At 37.1% G+C, this 12,683-nt stretch overlaps 1 protein-coding gene across 2 annotated transcripts in view; it reads left to right on the forward strand.

Moving 5' to 3' along the window:
• CLCN4 (chloride voltage-gated channel 4) overlaps positions 1 to 12,683 on the forward strand; it is a 39,734-nt gene that overhangs the window by 20,941 nt on the left and 6,110 nt on the right. Inside the window, exons 4-9 of one of the 2 annotated variants that reach the window (XM_070942994.1) lie at positions 1,919 to 2,041; positions 2,333 to 2,539; positions 2,633 to 2,713; positions 8,145 to 8,690; positions 11,060 to 11,246; positions 11,604 to 11,996. In XM_070942994.1, the coding sequence (XP_070799095.1) occupies positions 1,919 to 2,041; positions 2,333 to 2,539; positions 2,633 to 2,713; positions 8,145 to 8,690; positions 11,060 to 11,246; positions 11,604 to 11,996 (1,537 nt within the window). The remainder of the gene's footprint in view (positions 1 to 1,918; positions 2,042 to 2,332; positions 2,540 to 2,632; positions 2,714 to 8,144; positions 8,691 to 11,059; positions 11,247 to 11,603; positions 11,997 to 12,683) is intronic. The other variant, XM_070942995.1, reaches the window with a different exon arrangement.

Raw genomic sequence — 12,683 nt, forward strand, 5'->3', positions numbered from 1 at the left:
ATGACAGGTGATAAGGACCAGAGCAGCCGGATCCTGTTTGTACCAGCATCCCACAGCCAGGTATCCTGAGAAATATACAAATTATATATGAACATCTCAAAATACTCAAAACATCTTGGCGAGCTCTGGTTGGCTGGAAACGGACTGGTCACAAGGGGAGGGATGGCCTAGGGACAAACCTACACCTTATTTTTGTATCCAGCAAGTATGGTAGTTTCAGAGCTCACTTGACTTTACTGCAACTATCACTCTTAGTAAAAGAACCATTTGCTTTAGCCAAATGGAGTTGAGGCCTTTTCTTTCCTAAGAGGTCGGATTAGGACAGATCTGACAGTTCATCTATGTTTTAGGCTTGAATAAGTAAACCCAGATGTCAAAATTAGCAGAAGAATCTCCAACATTCTGTGCAATAGATGAGAGTATAAGTGGGAAACATACATTTGTTATAATAACAATTTTTAATTATTTGCCAGACTTGAAAAAATTCAAAAAAATATGCCTATGTGAAATGCCATTCTTTTCATTGCCCCCAAAGCATCTTATCAAAGCTTCAAAAAGCATTATAAATATTCAGCAATCCACTGCATTTATTTAAAATAGTTTACCAGTCTACTATTTTACAGCCTTAATTTCCCCCACTCACCCCCGCTTTTTGTATAGACTGTAACTTTTGCTAACTTTACTAAGGCAGATAGTTTACAAAAGCAAACAAAACTGATTTGAAATGAAGGAGCCTTAATGGGAAATATTGCCGTTTTCAGTCCCAATTCATTTAAAATTGTTTTAATCTGACCTGCCCTCTTAATTTATGGCTACAGTACCTCTGCAATAATTTAGGCCTCAGTGATTAATATTTTTTGCAATGCATTATGTTTTCTTGTATGTTTTTGAAATAATATTTGCAATTTCCATAAATTGCCTTATTGAGGTCCCATGTTGGAAGACATGCAGTCCCAAACTGTAGGTGTTTATTTGAAAGTAAGTTCTCTGACATCAAAAAGACTTATTTTCAGGTAAATATTGCATACCTGTTGGGTCATCCTTCTTCCACATATAATGTAGGCTGGTGCTGCTTCCCCTTACCTCACAACCCTCCTAGTGAAGCTTCCTCTTCCTTCTCCTCAGCTGACCCATGGATCTGCCTGCCACTTTACTGGAGGTGGGGGAGAATAAAGGGAGCTGAAGACCACAAGGAAAACTGCATGCCTACTCCCCATTCCAGCATGCTCCCAAGGACCCCTTTCTCCAGTGGATTTACCCAGCCAGCTCTATCCAGCTATACCTTTCTTGCCAGTAGGCATACAAATTGCTTCCTAATCATTCCCTCACTGCCCACTATTGTTAAGAGAGTTCAATTTTTGGTTTTCATTCCAAAGAAGTAAATTAACTACCCATCAGACCTTGCTGACAGCTGACTTGGTGCAGTGGTCAGAATAAGGCAGGAAAGAAGGTGGAGATATGCCATCTTTCCTTGCTCTTCTATTTTAATTATGTGGGAGTAATGGCGGCCCGTGGGCCAGATGTGTCACATGCAGGTCACACCCACCCTGGCTCCACAAAGGCAAAAACCGTCATGATACGTCAAGTGATGTGATCAAGTTTGACACCCATGACCTTAGTTCAAAACTTGTTGCTCTATGATGCTCCTTCTAGCCTAATTGACAAGACAAGGTTATAAATGGACAAAGAGACAGGAGAGTTTTAGTAATACACAGATGCATCAGACTGCAGACTTCAAGGAAAATATTTGTGTGGTTGAATAAGCCAAATATGAAAAATATACTGTAACAATCTTATAACACAGTTGATGAAGAAGTGGTGCTTCATATTCTCCCACTCTCCCATACAACCACCATAAATGTGCCCTTTTTTGGACTGTCTTAAAATGATCTGTTCTTGTTTCTTTTCCCTTTTTTAGGGTGCCAGTGCTTACATTCTAAATTACTTCCTATACATTTTATGGGCATTGTTGTTTGTTTTCCTGGCTGTCTCCCTTGTGAGGGTGTTTGCTCCTTATGCCTGTGGATCTGGAATTCCAGAGGTAATGTCTCCTACTTGATTATATAACTTTGACACTGGGAGTGGAAGGGGAGGGAATAATTTTCTACAATGCAAATTTCAGGCAAACTCATTCTGCAGTCCTTGCTAATGGAGATGAAAGTAGGAAAAGGAAAGGAAATTGTTGACTTTAAAGCTGGCCACTTGGTTTGTGTTTTTCAGCACAGAATATTCACCTATCTTGAAAAAGCAAAATAATTGCTGACCTGGGTAGACTTTCTAATAGTTTCACAAAAATCTGATCAACCAACTTTTGTTCTTCTTTCTCATCCAGATAAAGACCATCTTAAGTGGCTTCATTATTCGAGGATACCTAGGCAAGTGGACGCTCTTAATCAAAACTGTAACTTTAGTTCTGGTGGTATCCTCTGGACTCAGTCTTGGCAAAGAAGGGCCTCTCGTGCATGTAGCCTGCTGCTGTGGCAACTGCTTTAGCAGCCTTTTCTCCAAGTATAGCAAGAATGAAGGAAAAAGGAGAGAGGTACTGGTAGTTTCACCATTTCCTTCATTCACCTAATATTCTGTGAATATTTTCCACAGATTACTAACATGTGGATTGATGTTTCCATGTTAGGTGCTGTCAGCTGCAGCTGCTGCTGGTGTTTCTGTTGCCTTTGGTGCACCCATTGGGGGAGTTCTTTTTAGTTTAGAAGAGGTAAGAAGTATTTTAATGTCATAAGCTGAGCAAATGCTTTGTATGGCATATTTTATTGGCAGCTGTTCCTGCATTGTTTTGCTTTAGACAGTGGGTGGCAGTCAGCTCAAGGGACAGAAATCATTAGAGAAGGAATGGAAATAGGTAGACATCTCTGAGCTGAGCTGGTGACTAGAAGCTGGAATTCAATATAATGCAAACACAAGTAATAGAACATAGCCCAGCCAGTGTCTTAAACTTCAAAAGTTCTGATAAACTCAGAGATAAACTCAGAGAGACCCTAAGAAAAATTCCATGGATGAAAATCCTAAAGGGGAAAACAACTCAAGAAGCATGGGAAACTCTAAAAAATATGATCATAAAAGTCTAGTCCAACACAATACCACTGAAAAGAAAAACTAGAAATCCAAGAAGAAACCAGCATGGTTGCACAAAGATCTCTCTGATAAGCTGAAAAACAAAAAGGACAAATACAAAAAATGGATAACTAAGGCAGAGTATCAGCAGATAGTCTGAATCTGCAAAGATGAAGTCAGGAAAGCAAAAGCTCAGAATGAAGAAAGACTTAGAAAAAAGTCAAAGATAATTTTAAAAGTTTCTTTCAACATATAAATAGCAAGAAAAAAGTCAAGGAAACAGTAGGTCCACTTAAGAGAGAAGATGGCAAGGAAGTAACAGGCAGCAGAGAGAAAGCAGAACTGTTTAACTCATTCTTTGCATAAGTCTTGAAGCAAAAAGTAATTATAGCCAAACCTACTAAAAATCTAATTTTTAAAGACAGACTAGAAATAAAAAGTAAAATAAGCAAGAAAATGGTTAGAGAACATCTGTCTGATCTTGATGAATACTAACCATTAGGACCTGATGGATTACATCCCAGAGATCTGAAGGAGATGCCAGAGCTCAGAACCATTGTACCATATCTTTCAAAAATCCTGAAATAAGAGGAAATTACCTGAGGATTGGAAAATAGCTGATATGGTTCCCATCTTAAAAAAAAGGCGGGGTGGGGGGGAACAGACCCAGGAAACTACAGTCCAATCAGTCTATCAATACTGGGAAGGTACTGGAAAAAATAATTTTTAAAAAATCAGATCTGCGAACATCTAGAAACAAATAAAGTTATAACCTGTCGCCTGCATGAGTTTGTTAGGGTTAGATCATGCCAACCAATATTATTTCATTCTTTGACAAAGTGACTAAATCAGTAGACCAGCGAAATGCTGTAGACATAATATACTTAGACTTTAGGAAGGCATTTGACAAAGTAGACTACAACCTACTTTTTGGTAAACTAGAAAAATGTGGGATAGACAACATCACCACCAGATGAATTTGTAACCGGCTGACAAGCCGTGCTCAACTAATAGTCCTTAATGGTGCTATATCTACATAGAGGAAAGTAAGCAGTGGGTACCACAAGGTTCTGTCTTAGGCCTGGTACTCAACAATATCTTCATAAATGAATTAGATGAGGGAATAGAAGGGGAACTAATCAAATTTGCAGATGACACTAAGTTAGCAGGAATAGCCAACACCCCAGAAGACAAGCTCAGGGTTCAAAAAAATCTTGACAGGCTTGAACAATGGGCCCTATCCAACAATATGAAATTTAATATGTGGAGAAAAGCAAGGTTTTACACCTGGGCAGGAAAAACCAAAGTTACAAGTACAGATTAGGCTCAAAAACAGTAACTGTGAAAGGGATCTTGGAGTTCTAGTGGACAATCATTTAAGCATGAGTCAGCAATGTGCGGCAGCAGCAAAAAAACTTAATACAATCCTTGGTTGTATAAACAGAGGCATAAATAAACATCATGTGAAGTATTAGTACTGCTTTATAAACTCTTAATAAGGCCACACCTGGAATACAGTATCCATTTTTGGTTACCACATTACAAAAAAGATGTTGAGACTTTGGAAAAAGTGCAAAGAAGAGCAACTAAGATTATTAAAGGCCTGGAGACAAAAACATATGAAGAATGGTTGCAGGAATTGGGTATGGCCAATCTAGAGAAAAGAAGGACTAGGGTGGACATTATAGCAGAATTCCAGTATTTGAGAGGTTGCCACAAAAAAGAGGGAGTCAATTTATTTTCCAAAGCACCAGAGGGCAGGGCAAGAAACAATGGATGGAAAGCAAGGTTTTACACCTGGGCAAGAAAAACCAAAGTTACAAGTACAGATTAGGCGAAATCTGGCTCAAGGGAATCTCTCTCAAGGAGAGAAGCAACCTGGAATTAAGGAGAAACTTCCTAACCGTGAGGACAATTAACCAGTGGAACAGTTTGCCTTCAGAAGTTGTGAGTACTTCATCACTGGGTGTTTTAAGAAGAGACTGGACAATCATTTGTCTGAAATGATATAGGGTCTCCTGCTTGAGCAGGGAGCTAGACCACTTGATCCTGGTTGATTAAAATATTTTGATAACTGCTGTTCTTATGCTTGCAAGGCCCTACATCAGTTGAAAACATCCCTAAAAGTAAGATTATCCAGAAACAGTTTTTTTGTTTTATCTTCAATTGTATTTTAGTGACCACAATGGGTCCCACAACTTAGTTATTAAGTGAAGCAGTCACTAAGTGAACTGTTCTTACTGTATGTTCTTACTTCAGCTTTCCTTTGCTTTTATATATGAAAATCAAAAATGCAAGGAGTTGCTTTTTCATCATTATTGTATTTGTGAACTGTTGCTATACAAGGCAGTAGCTAAATGAGGACTACTATATTCCTCAACTGTAATATTTTGTATTTCTCTGAGCCCCTCCTTGGCAGGAAGATATACTATTAATCCAGATGCTTCCTTGCTGTTGGCTGGCCTGGAGGATTAAGTCATTTTTAAATTTTCGATTTTATTGATTCTGGGTTTTAAATTGGGAACTTTTCGATTTTGTAGATCTGGGATTTTAAATTGGAAATGCCGATGATTTAATTTATTTTTAGTTTTTTCTTAACTTTTGTATTATATGTGTTTTAAGCTTGGCTGTTCACCGCCCTGAGTCCCCTTGGGGAGAAGGGCGGTATACAAGTTGAATTAATAAATAAATAAATAATAAATTTACATGGGTATATAAAGAACAAAATGAAATGCCTTAAGATGCATGAAAAACATCCAGTCTTGGTATTGTAGAAACCTGTAGCATAGCAACAATGTTGTTAAGAAAGAATAACTTACCACACATACATCCTTTTTAGATGATAGTACTGAAATATCATATTATAAATTGGTGGGGATGGTAAGAACCACGGTACTGCTAGGTAAAAGTGGCTTTACAATAGTAAAGATATAATATCTTGAAAAGACAACAATCTGTCATATGCCTCATTTAATATTCAGTTATTTTATTAAACGTAGTACAAATGTACTTCCCCTCATTTGATTCTTTAAAATAACTAGCAAGTGAGAAGGCAATTCTCTTTTGCAATCCATGAACCATATGGTAAGATTACCTTCCTATGAAAAGTGCATATCAATTTCACAGTTGTATCAAACCAACTTTTATGTGGCTACTATAAAACTCAAAAGGGGGTTAAACGGGTGCATTTTGGCCTCCCTGCTTTTCAACTTCTATATAAACGACATGGTAAAATGGCTAAACAAACCAAATTACCACCCCCCAAAAATAGGTGATCGAAGCATCACCTTCCTGCTCTATGCGGATGACGCTGTGATCCTCTTCAGGACACCAGTAGGCCTTAAAAGAGCCTTGTGAGCCCTTGTCCAGTATTGTAATTACAATAAACTGGTCATAAACAAAGAGAAAACAAAGATCATGGCCTTTGCAAAAAGCTCAAAACTTTATTCATGGTATCTAAATGGCCACAAAATAGAGCAGGTAACCATCTTCAAATACCAGGGGATGGTCATTCAGGCCAATGGTTCAAGAAAAGCATATGGAGAATATGCGACTGCCTTGGGCCAAAGATCAGCGAGCACCATCCTTACATTTTTCTGCACAAAGGGAGGATATTATGTCCCTGCCACAATTAAGTTTTTTCTGGCCAAGTCACTAGCACAGCTTCTTTATGGGACCTTGCTCGGACCGTCAGCTTTGTGTTTTACACCATTAGAAAAAGTTCAATCCAAATTTATTAGAACAATTCTCCAGATGTCGCGTTGTGTCTCAAATGCACTTCTGCGCCTGGAGACAGGATTGACAAAAGTCAGAGCAAGAATCTGTATAACATCCTTTAAACTCTGGCTAAAACTTAACTTCTTTCCGCAAGCTCTTGCTCCATTAATCCTCCAAGACAATTTCTCCTCATTATGGATCAAGGCTGTCGAGTCCAACCTTGCCAAACTAGGCTTCTCCCCAGCTTCAATACTCAAGATGGAGTATGACCTAGCAAGACAAAGGGTAGAGGACATCGAGAGGCAGGCGGACTTAGAGAAAGCTCTGCTGTTTCTGGCTCCAGATGCCATTAGATGTCTTGTTGCTCCTGCCAGCTATCTTAATCAGTTGGAGTCAACAAACCACCAGAAAGCATTTTCGCTCACACGATGCCATGCGCTTCCATCAGCTGTCCTGTACGGCAAGTATAAAAGGACACTATTGACGGAAAGACTCTGTTCCTGTGGCTCAGGAGAGGTGGAGACTGTGGGTCAGATGCTCCTTAGATCTTCCTATCTTCAGTGGCTGCTTAAGGTTGAACAGTCCATAACTACAGTGCAAGTGGCCAGATTCTGTGCAGCAGCACTGTGGATTCGGCGCAACATGTGTCTTTTCCACCATAGTTATGTTATATAACAAATGCGACAAACCCCTTGCACTGCTTAGTCTTTTCCCTTTTAGTGTTGAACCTACACCAGACTACACAGTTTATGGATTGTAATTGTAGTATAGTTAGTCCATGTATAATTGACAGACCGGATTTTATTATAGATTTTAGTTGTTATTTATTATTTTATACTGGAATTTTTAATTGTATATTTACTGAGCGTTTTTATGTGTTCTGGTCTCTGGTCTAAGACTGTAATAAATTGATTAAATTGAATGTGGCTACTAGTAAAAACTGGGAGACATAAACGATTATATAAAATTATATGATGAAATATAAGTATATGATGAAATTTTTCCCCTATATTCTCTTTTTTTCACAAAATGGATATTGTGTACGTGTAGAATTCTTTGGTACTTTAATAGCAGTGGTTATGGGATCCTAGTATCACCTGAAAATGTGAAAGTAGTTTGTTTGTTTGTTTGTTTGTTTGTTTGTTTGTTTGTTTGTTCTATCTCTGCAGTGTGCTTGTGTAATTCTAATAATATATTCAAAGATAGTGTAATTTTTCATCACTTTTAACCTTCTACAATCCTATCATTGGACTGTATCTTTATTAATGCATAATAATATATCACTTCCACAAGTATCTGCAAAGGAAACCCTTTGAAAAAATTGGAAATACTTATTGATGGATTCTATTTTATCATAGGTGAGTTATTATTTTCCCCTGAAGACTCTCTGGAGATCTTTCTTTGCTGCACTTGTTGCAGCCTTTACTCTGAGATCCATCAATCCATTTGGTAACAGTCGCCTGGTCCTCTTTTATGTGGAATATCACACCCCTTGGTACATGGCTGAACTTTTCCCTTTTATATTGCTTGGAGTTTTTGGAGGATTGTGGGGGACGCTTTTTATTCGATGCAACATTGCATGGTGCAGGAGGCGTAAAACTACCAGGCTTGGAAAGTATCCAGTCTTAGAGGTCATTGCAGTCACTGCCATAACTGCTATTATTGCCTATCCAAATCCTTATACACGAAGGAGCACCAGTGAGCTCATCTCTGAACTCTTCAATGACTGTGGAGCCTTGGAGTCATCGCAACTCTGTGACTACATAAACGATCCCAACATGACTAGACCTGTGGATGATATTCCCGACAGACCAGCTGGTACAGGAGTATACATGGCTATGTGGCAGCTAGCTCTGGCTCTGGTTTTTAAAATCATCATTACCATATTCACGTTTGGCATGAAGGTAAGTTGGAAAATCAAGCATAGTCTAAGAAATGTTGTAGTCACCTAAGATCTGATACACTGAAACAAATATAGCAATATAGCAATAGCACTTAGATTCATATACCACTCCATAGTGCTTTACAACACTCTCTGGGTAGTTTACAATGTCAGCATATTGTCCCAATAATCTAGGTCCTCGTTTTACTGACCTCGGAAGGATAGAAGGTTCAGTCAACTTCGATTGAACTCCTGGCTGTAGGCAGAGTTAGCCTGCAATACTGCATTCTAACCACGGTGCCATCAGAGCTCCTTCTTTTACTTATCCAAGTAAAACTAAGGGGAAAATTGCACTAAAAATAATAATTTATACCACATAAAATGTTTATAGTTTCAGTTCAGCTTTTAAAGAATTCTTGAATATTTTGATATATTTATTTATAGTACTCTTGAATTTTTTTTGTACACCACCAGATATGATAAAATGTTCCTTCTTTGTTATGGCATTTTTCACATTTCTTGTATAGTTTGTCTATTTTGGTAATAATTGACAGAGTTATATGCTATCTATAAAACATTTTGTAGCAATTTCCCCTTAAATTATAATGTGAAGTATTTATCATTTTACCCATAATTTTCCCATTGTTGTACTGTAATTATTTCTATGAAGTTTTGCATCCACTATATCTTTTTTAATTTATTCCATTTCCATATATATATGTGTGTGTGTGTGTGTGTGTGTGCCTGGAAATGGAATAAATTTCCATTATATCCTAATAAGTGATCTTGCTTATTGTACAAATGTTTTAAATTCTGTACATTTCTTAAAATTGTTCCTTCTTTCTTGAGTTCACTTTTTATTCTTCTACCAATTTGTAACTACATGAACATAAATTCCTACCTTCACTGGGCAGTTCTTGCTGTCACTTTGGTCTGCTGAGCAACATTAAATGACAGGTTAATCAGCATTTTATTTTATACTAAATGTTGTCTTCAGAGTCCATGTTTAGCAGAATTTGATAACATACAGACATAAATTGTTGACAGTACATTGAATGTATAGTAATTGCTTTTTAATAAATTACTACTTATTTTTAGGGCTTTTTATTTTTGCCATTATTTTATTTTCAAAATAATAATCACCCATAAGTTCCATAAATTTGTAGGGCAAGTATTACAAAAGTTTGAAGAACAGTGTAGATATTATCAGATTATTTGAAACCACTTATAACTAGCAAATGATAGTTCTAAGTGGTTTAAATAGGTTGTTACTTAGACTGAGTGTTTGATGCTAAATTCATCTGCAATCACACTGGCATCCACAATCATCCAATGTTCATCAAAATGACAAAATATGCATTGTGATGTAATGAAGTAGTACTTGATGATGTCAAGTACATGATTAATAGTATGAATCATGGAATGTGGTTAAGATAAAAAATCAGAATTATTGGAGATTTCAAATAATTTTTGACTAATGGCTTCCCACATCTATGGCAAAATGTTAGTGCCCCTACTTGCTCACTTTTAATAGCAAGTGAGAAAGAAAAATAATCTCTGCAGGGCCATTAGAACTTGCTTGACATTAATTCTAAGAAAATATGATGCAAAAACAATTTGGTATTTATTTCTTTACCAATACCATTGATGGGGAAAATCATAGCGGTAATTAAAATTCTATTTTTTTTGTGCTATGATTCCTTCATGTGTTGTCTCTTCTGCTCTTGCTTGAGTAATTGTTGTGAAAGACAGAATTCATAACAATCTTGGAAAATAGCCAAGGTGTTAAGAAATGTAAGGTGATAAGTCTCTGCAGTGAACAAAAATAATGGAGTTCTCTGAAGTAATAAGAAACAAGAATGTTTAGTAGGAAGACTTCAGTTGCCACTGAAATTATTTATTAAATTTAAGAAATGTAATATATTTATATTTAAAGTAAACTTTGAAATCATCTTTACCATATGTACTACAGGTAGTTCTCGACTTATGATCACAATTGAGCCCAAAATTTATGTTGTTACGTGATACATTTTTTCAGTGAATTTTGCCCCATTTTATGACCTTTCTTGCCACAGTTGTTAAGTGAATCATTGCAGTTGTTAAGTTAGTAACACAGTTATTAAGTGAACCTAGTTTTCCCATTGACTTTGCTCATTAGAAGGTCACAAAAGAGGATGACCCCAGGACACTGCAGCCATCATAAATATGAACCAGTTGCCAAGCATCTGAATTTTGTTCATGTGACTATGGGGATGCTGCTGTGGTCATGTCACTTTTTTCAGTGCTGTTGTAACTTTGATCAGGTTACTAAAAGAACTGTTGTAAGTTGAGGACTATTTATATTAAGTTGTGCTTGTAATTTGGTTTTAACTTCACTTTATGTTATTTGAGATTCCTTCAGGTCTCTTTATACCCAGCATGGCTGTAGGAGCAATAGCTGGTAGAATTGTTGGGATTGGTGTGGAACAGTTGGCCTACCATCATCACGACTGGATCATCTTCAGAAACTGGTGTAGACCAGGAGCTGATTGTGTTACTCCAGGACTATATGCAATGGTGGGAGCTGCTGCGTGCTTAGGTACCCTGTATTATTCTTTTGTTTTAATTGTTGTTCTGTATGATATAGCATGGTATCGGTTTACACCCCTAAATTTTGCAGTTTTAAAATTCATGAATATTATACCTAAAGATTTCCTGGAATGAAGGCACCATATCCATTTGGGAATGAAGAAAACCAAGGCTGTATACTAATTCAATGAATGATGCCTCTGGATACCATACAGTACAACTGCAGAGCTGCCTTTGTGTTTTGGTTTATGGAAAAATGTTAACATTTTATAGTGGATTCCAATTATGAAAACGCATGTCAGGTTGCAAAAAATCAGAGTGGCATCTTCTATGACAATCCTACCCAACGATTTCTTTCTCTTGACAGGTGGAGTTACCAGAATGACAGTCTCGCTTGTCGTGATCATGTTTGAATTAACAGGAGGACTAGAGTATATTGTGCCTCTTATGGCTGCAGCTGTTACTAGCAAGTGGGTTGCTGATGCTTTTGGCAAAGAAGGGATCTACGAGGCACATATCCATTTGAACGGCTATCCATTTCTGGATGTAAAAGATGAATTTACCCACAGAACACTGGCTACTGATGTTATGAGGCCCAGGCGTGGAGAACCTCCTCTTTCTGTCTTGACCCAAGACAGCATGACAGTGGAAGATGTGGAGACATTAATCAAAGAAACAGACTACAATGGCTTTCCAGTGGTGGTTTCTAAAGAGCGTCTTATTGGCTTTGCACAGAGACGGGACTTGATTCTTGCAATAAGTGAGTTGCATCTGTTTCACATAAAGGGGATTAGTTTTATAGGTGGCCTAGAAGAAAGTTAGGTAAGAAATTAATTGTGTGCAATACTATTCCAAACTTAAAAGATCCCAATATCATGTCCTCTCATGTCTATGCATTTAATTTTCCCTTTCCAAATTAGCCTTTAGAAAATTTTGATTCTTTTAAGAATAACAGAAAGCTTCTTTCTTGTTACTTTTTGTAACAAAAGAAGTGTTGCAATATATATGTATTAACAATTATACATTTATCATTATAAATTGAATGTCTATATAACTTTTCTGTCTTCTTTTTCTTATTCTTTTCAAAGTTAAAGCAAAGTAAATTGATGGATAGAGGAAGATGACAGAGATGAAAGCAAACACTACAATTACAAAATTAGGCATGTTTACCATAAGAAGACAGGGCAAAAGTCAATAATCTATATGAAATGTAATAAATTACATGTAGGCTTGAAAGCTGATTGGAAGATGATAGCAGCTTGGGATTTGGTCATTTTCATTTCATGGCTGTTAAAAGATGACTTTAAGCGAGACATAATACAGTACAACGCCAATGTGTTAGAAACTGACAAGGTTCTGTTGTTAGAAGACAAGAGTTGATTTCAGCTCCATGATTGATGGAAAATAGTTCAAAGGGAGAGAGAGAGAAACTTGCACTTAAAATCTC

The sequence above is a fragment of the Pituophis catenifer genome, unplaced genomic scaffold, assembly GCF_029215685.1.
Source record: "Pituophis catenifer annectens isolate HBS135680 unplaced genomic scaffold, rPitCat1.0.hap2 SCAF_4, whole genome shotgun sequence".
In the NCBI taxonomy this organism is placed as follows: domain Eukaryota; kingdom Metazoa; phylum Chordata; class Lepidosauria; order Squamata; family Colubridae; genus Pituophis; species Pituophis catenifer.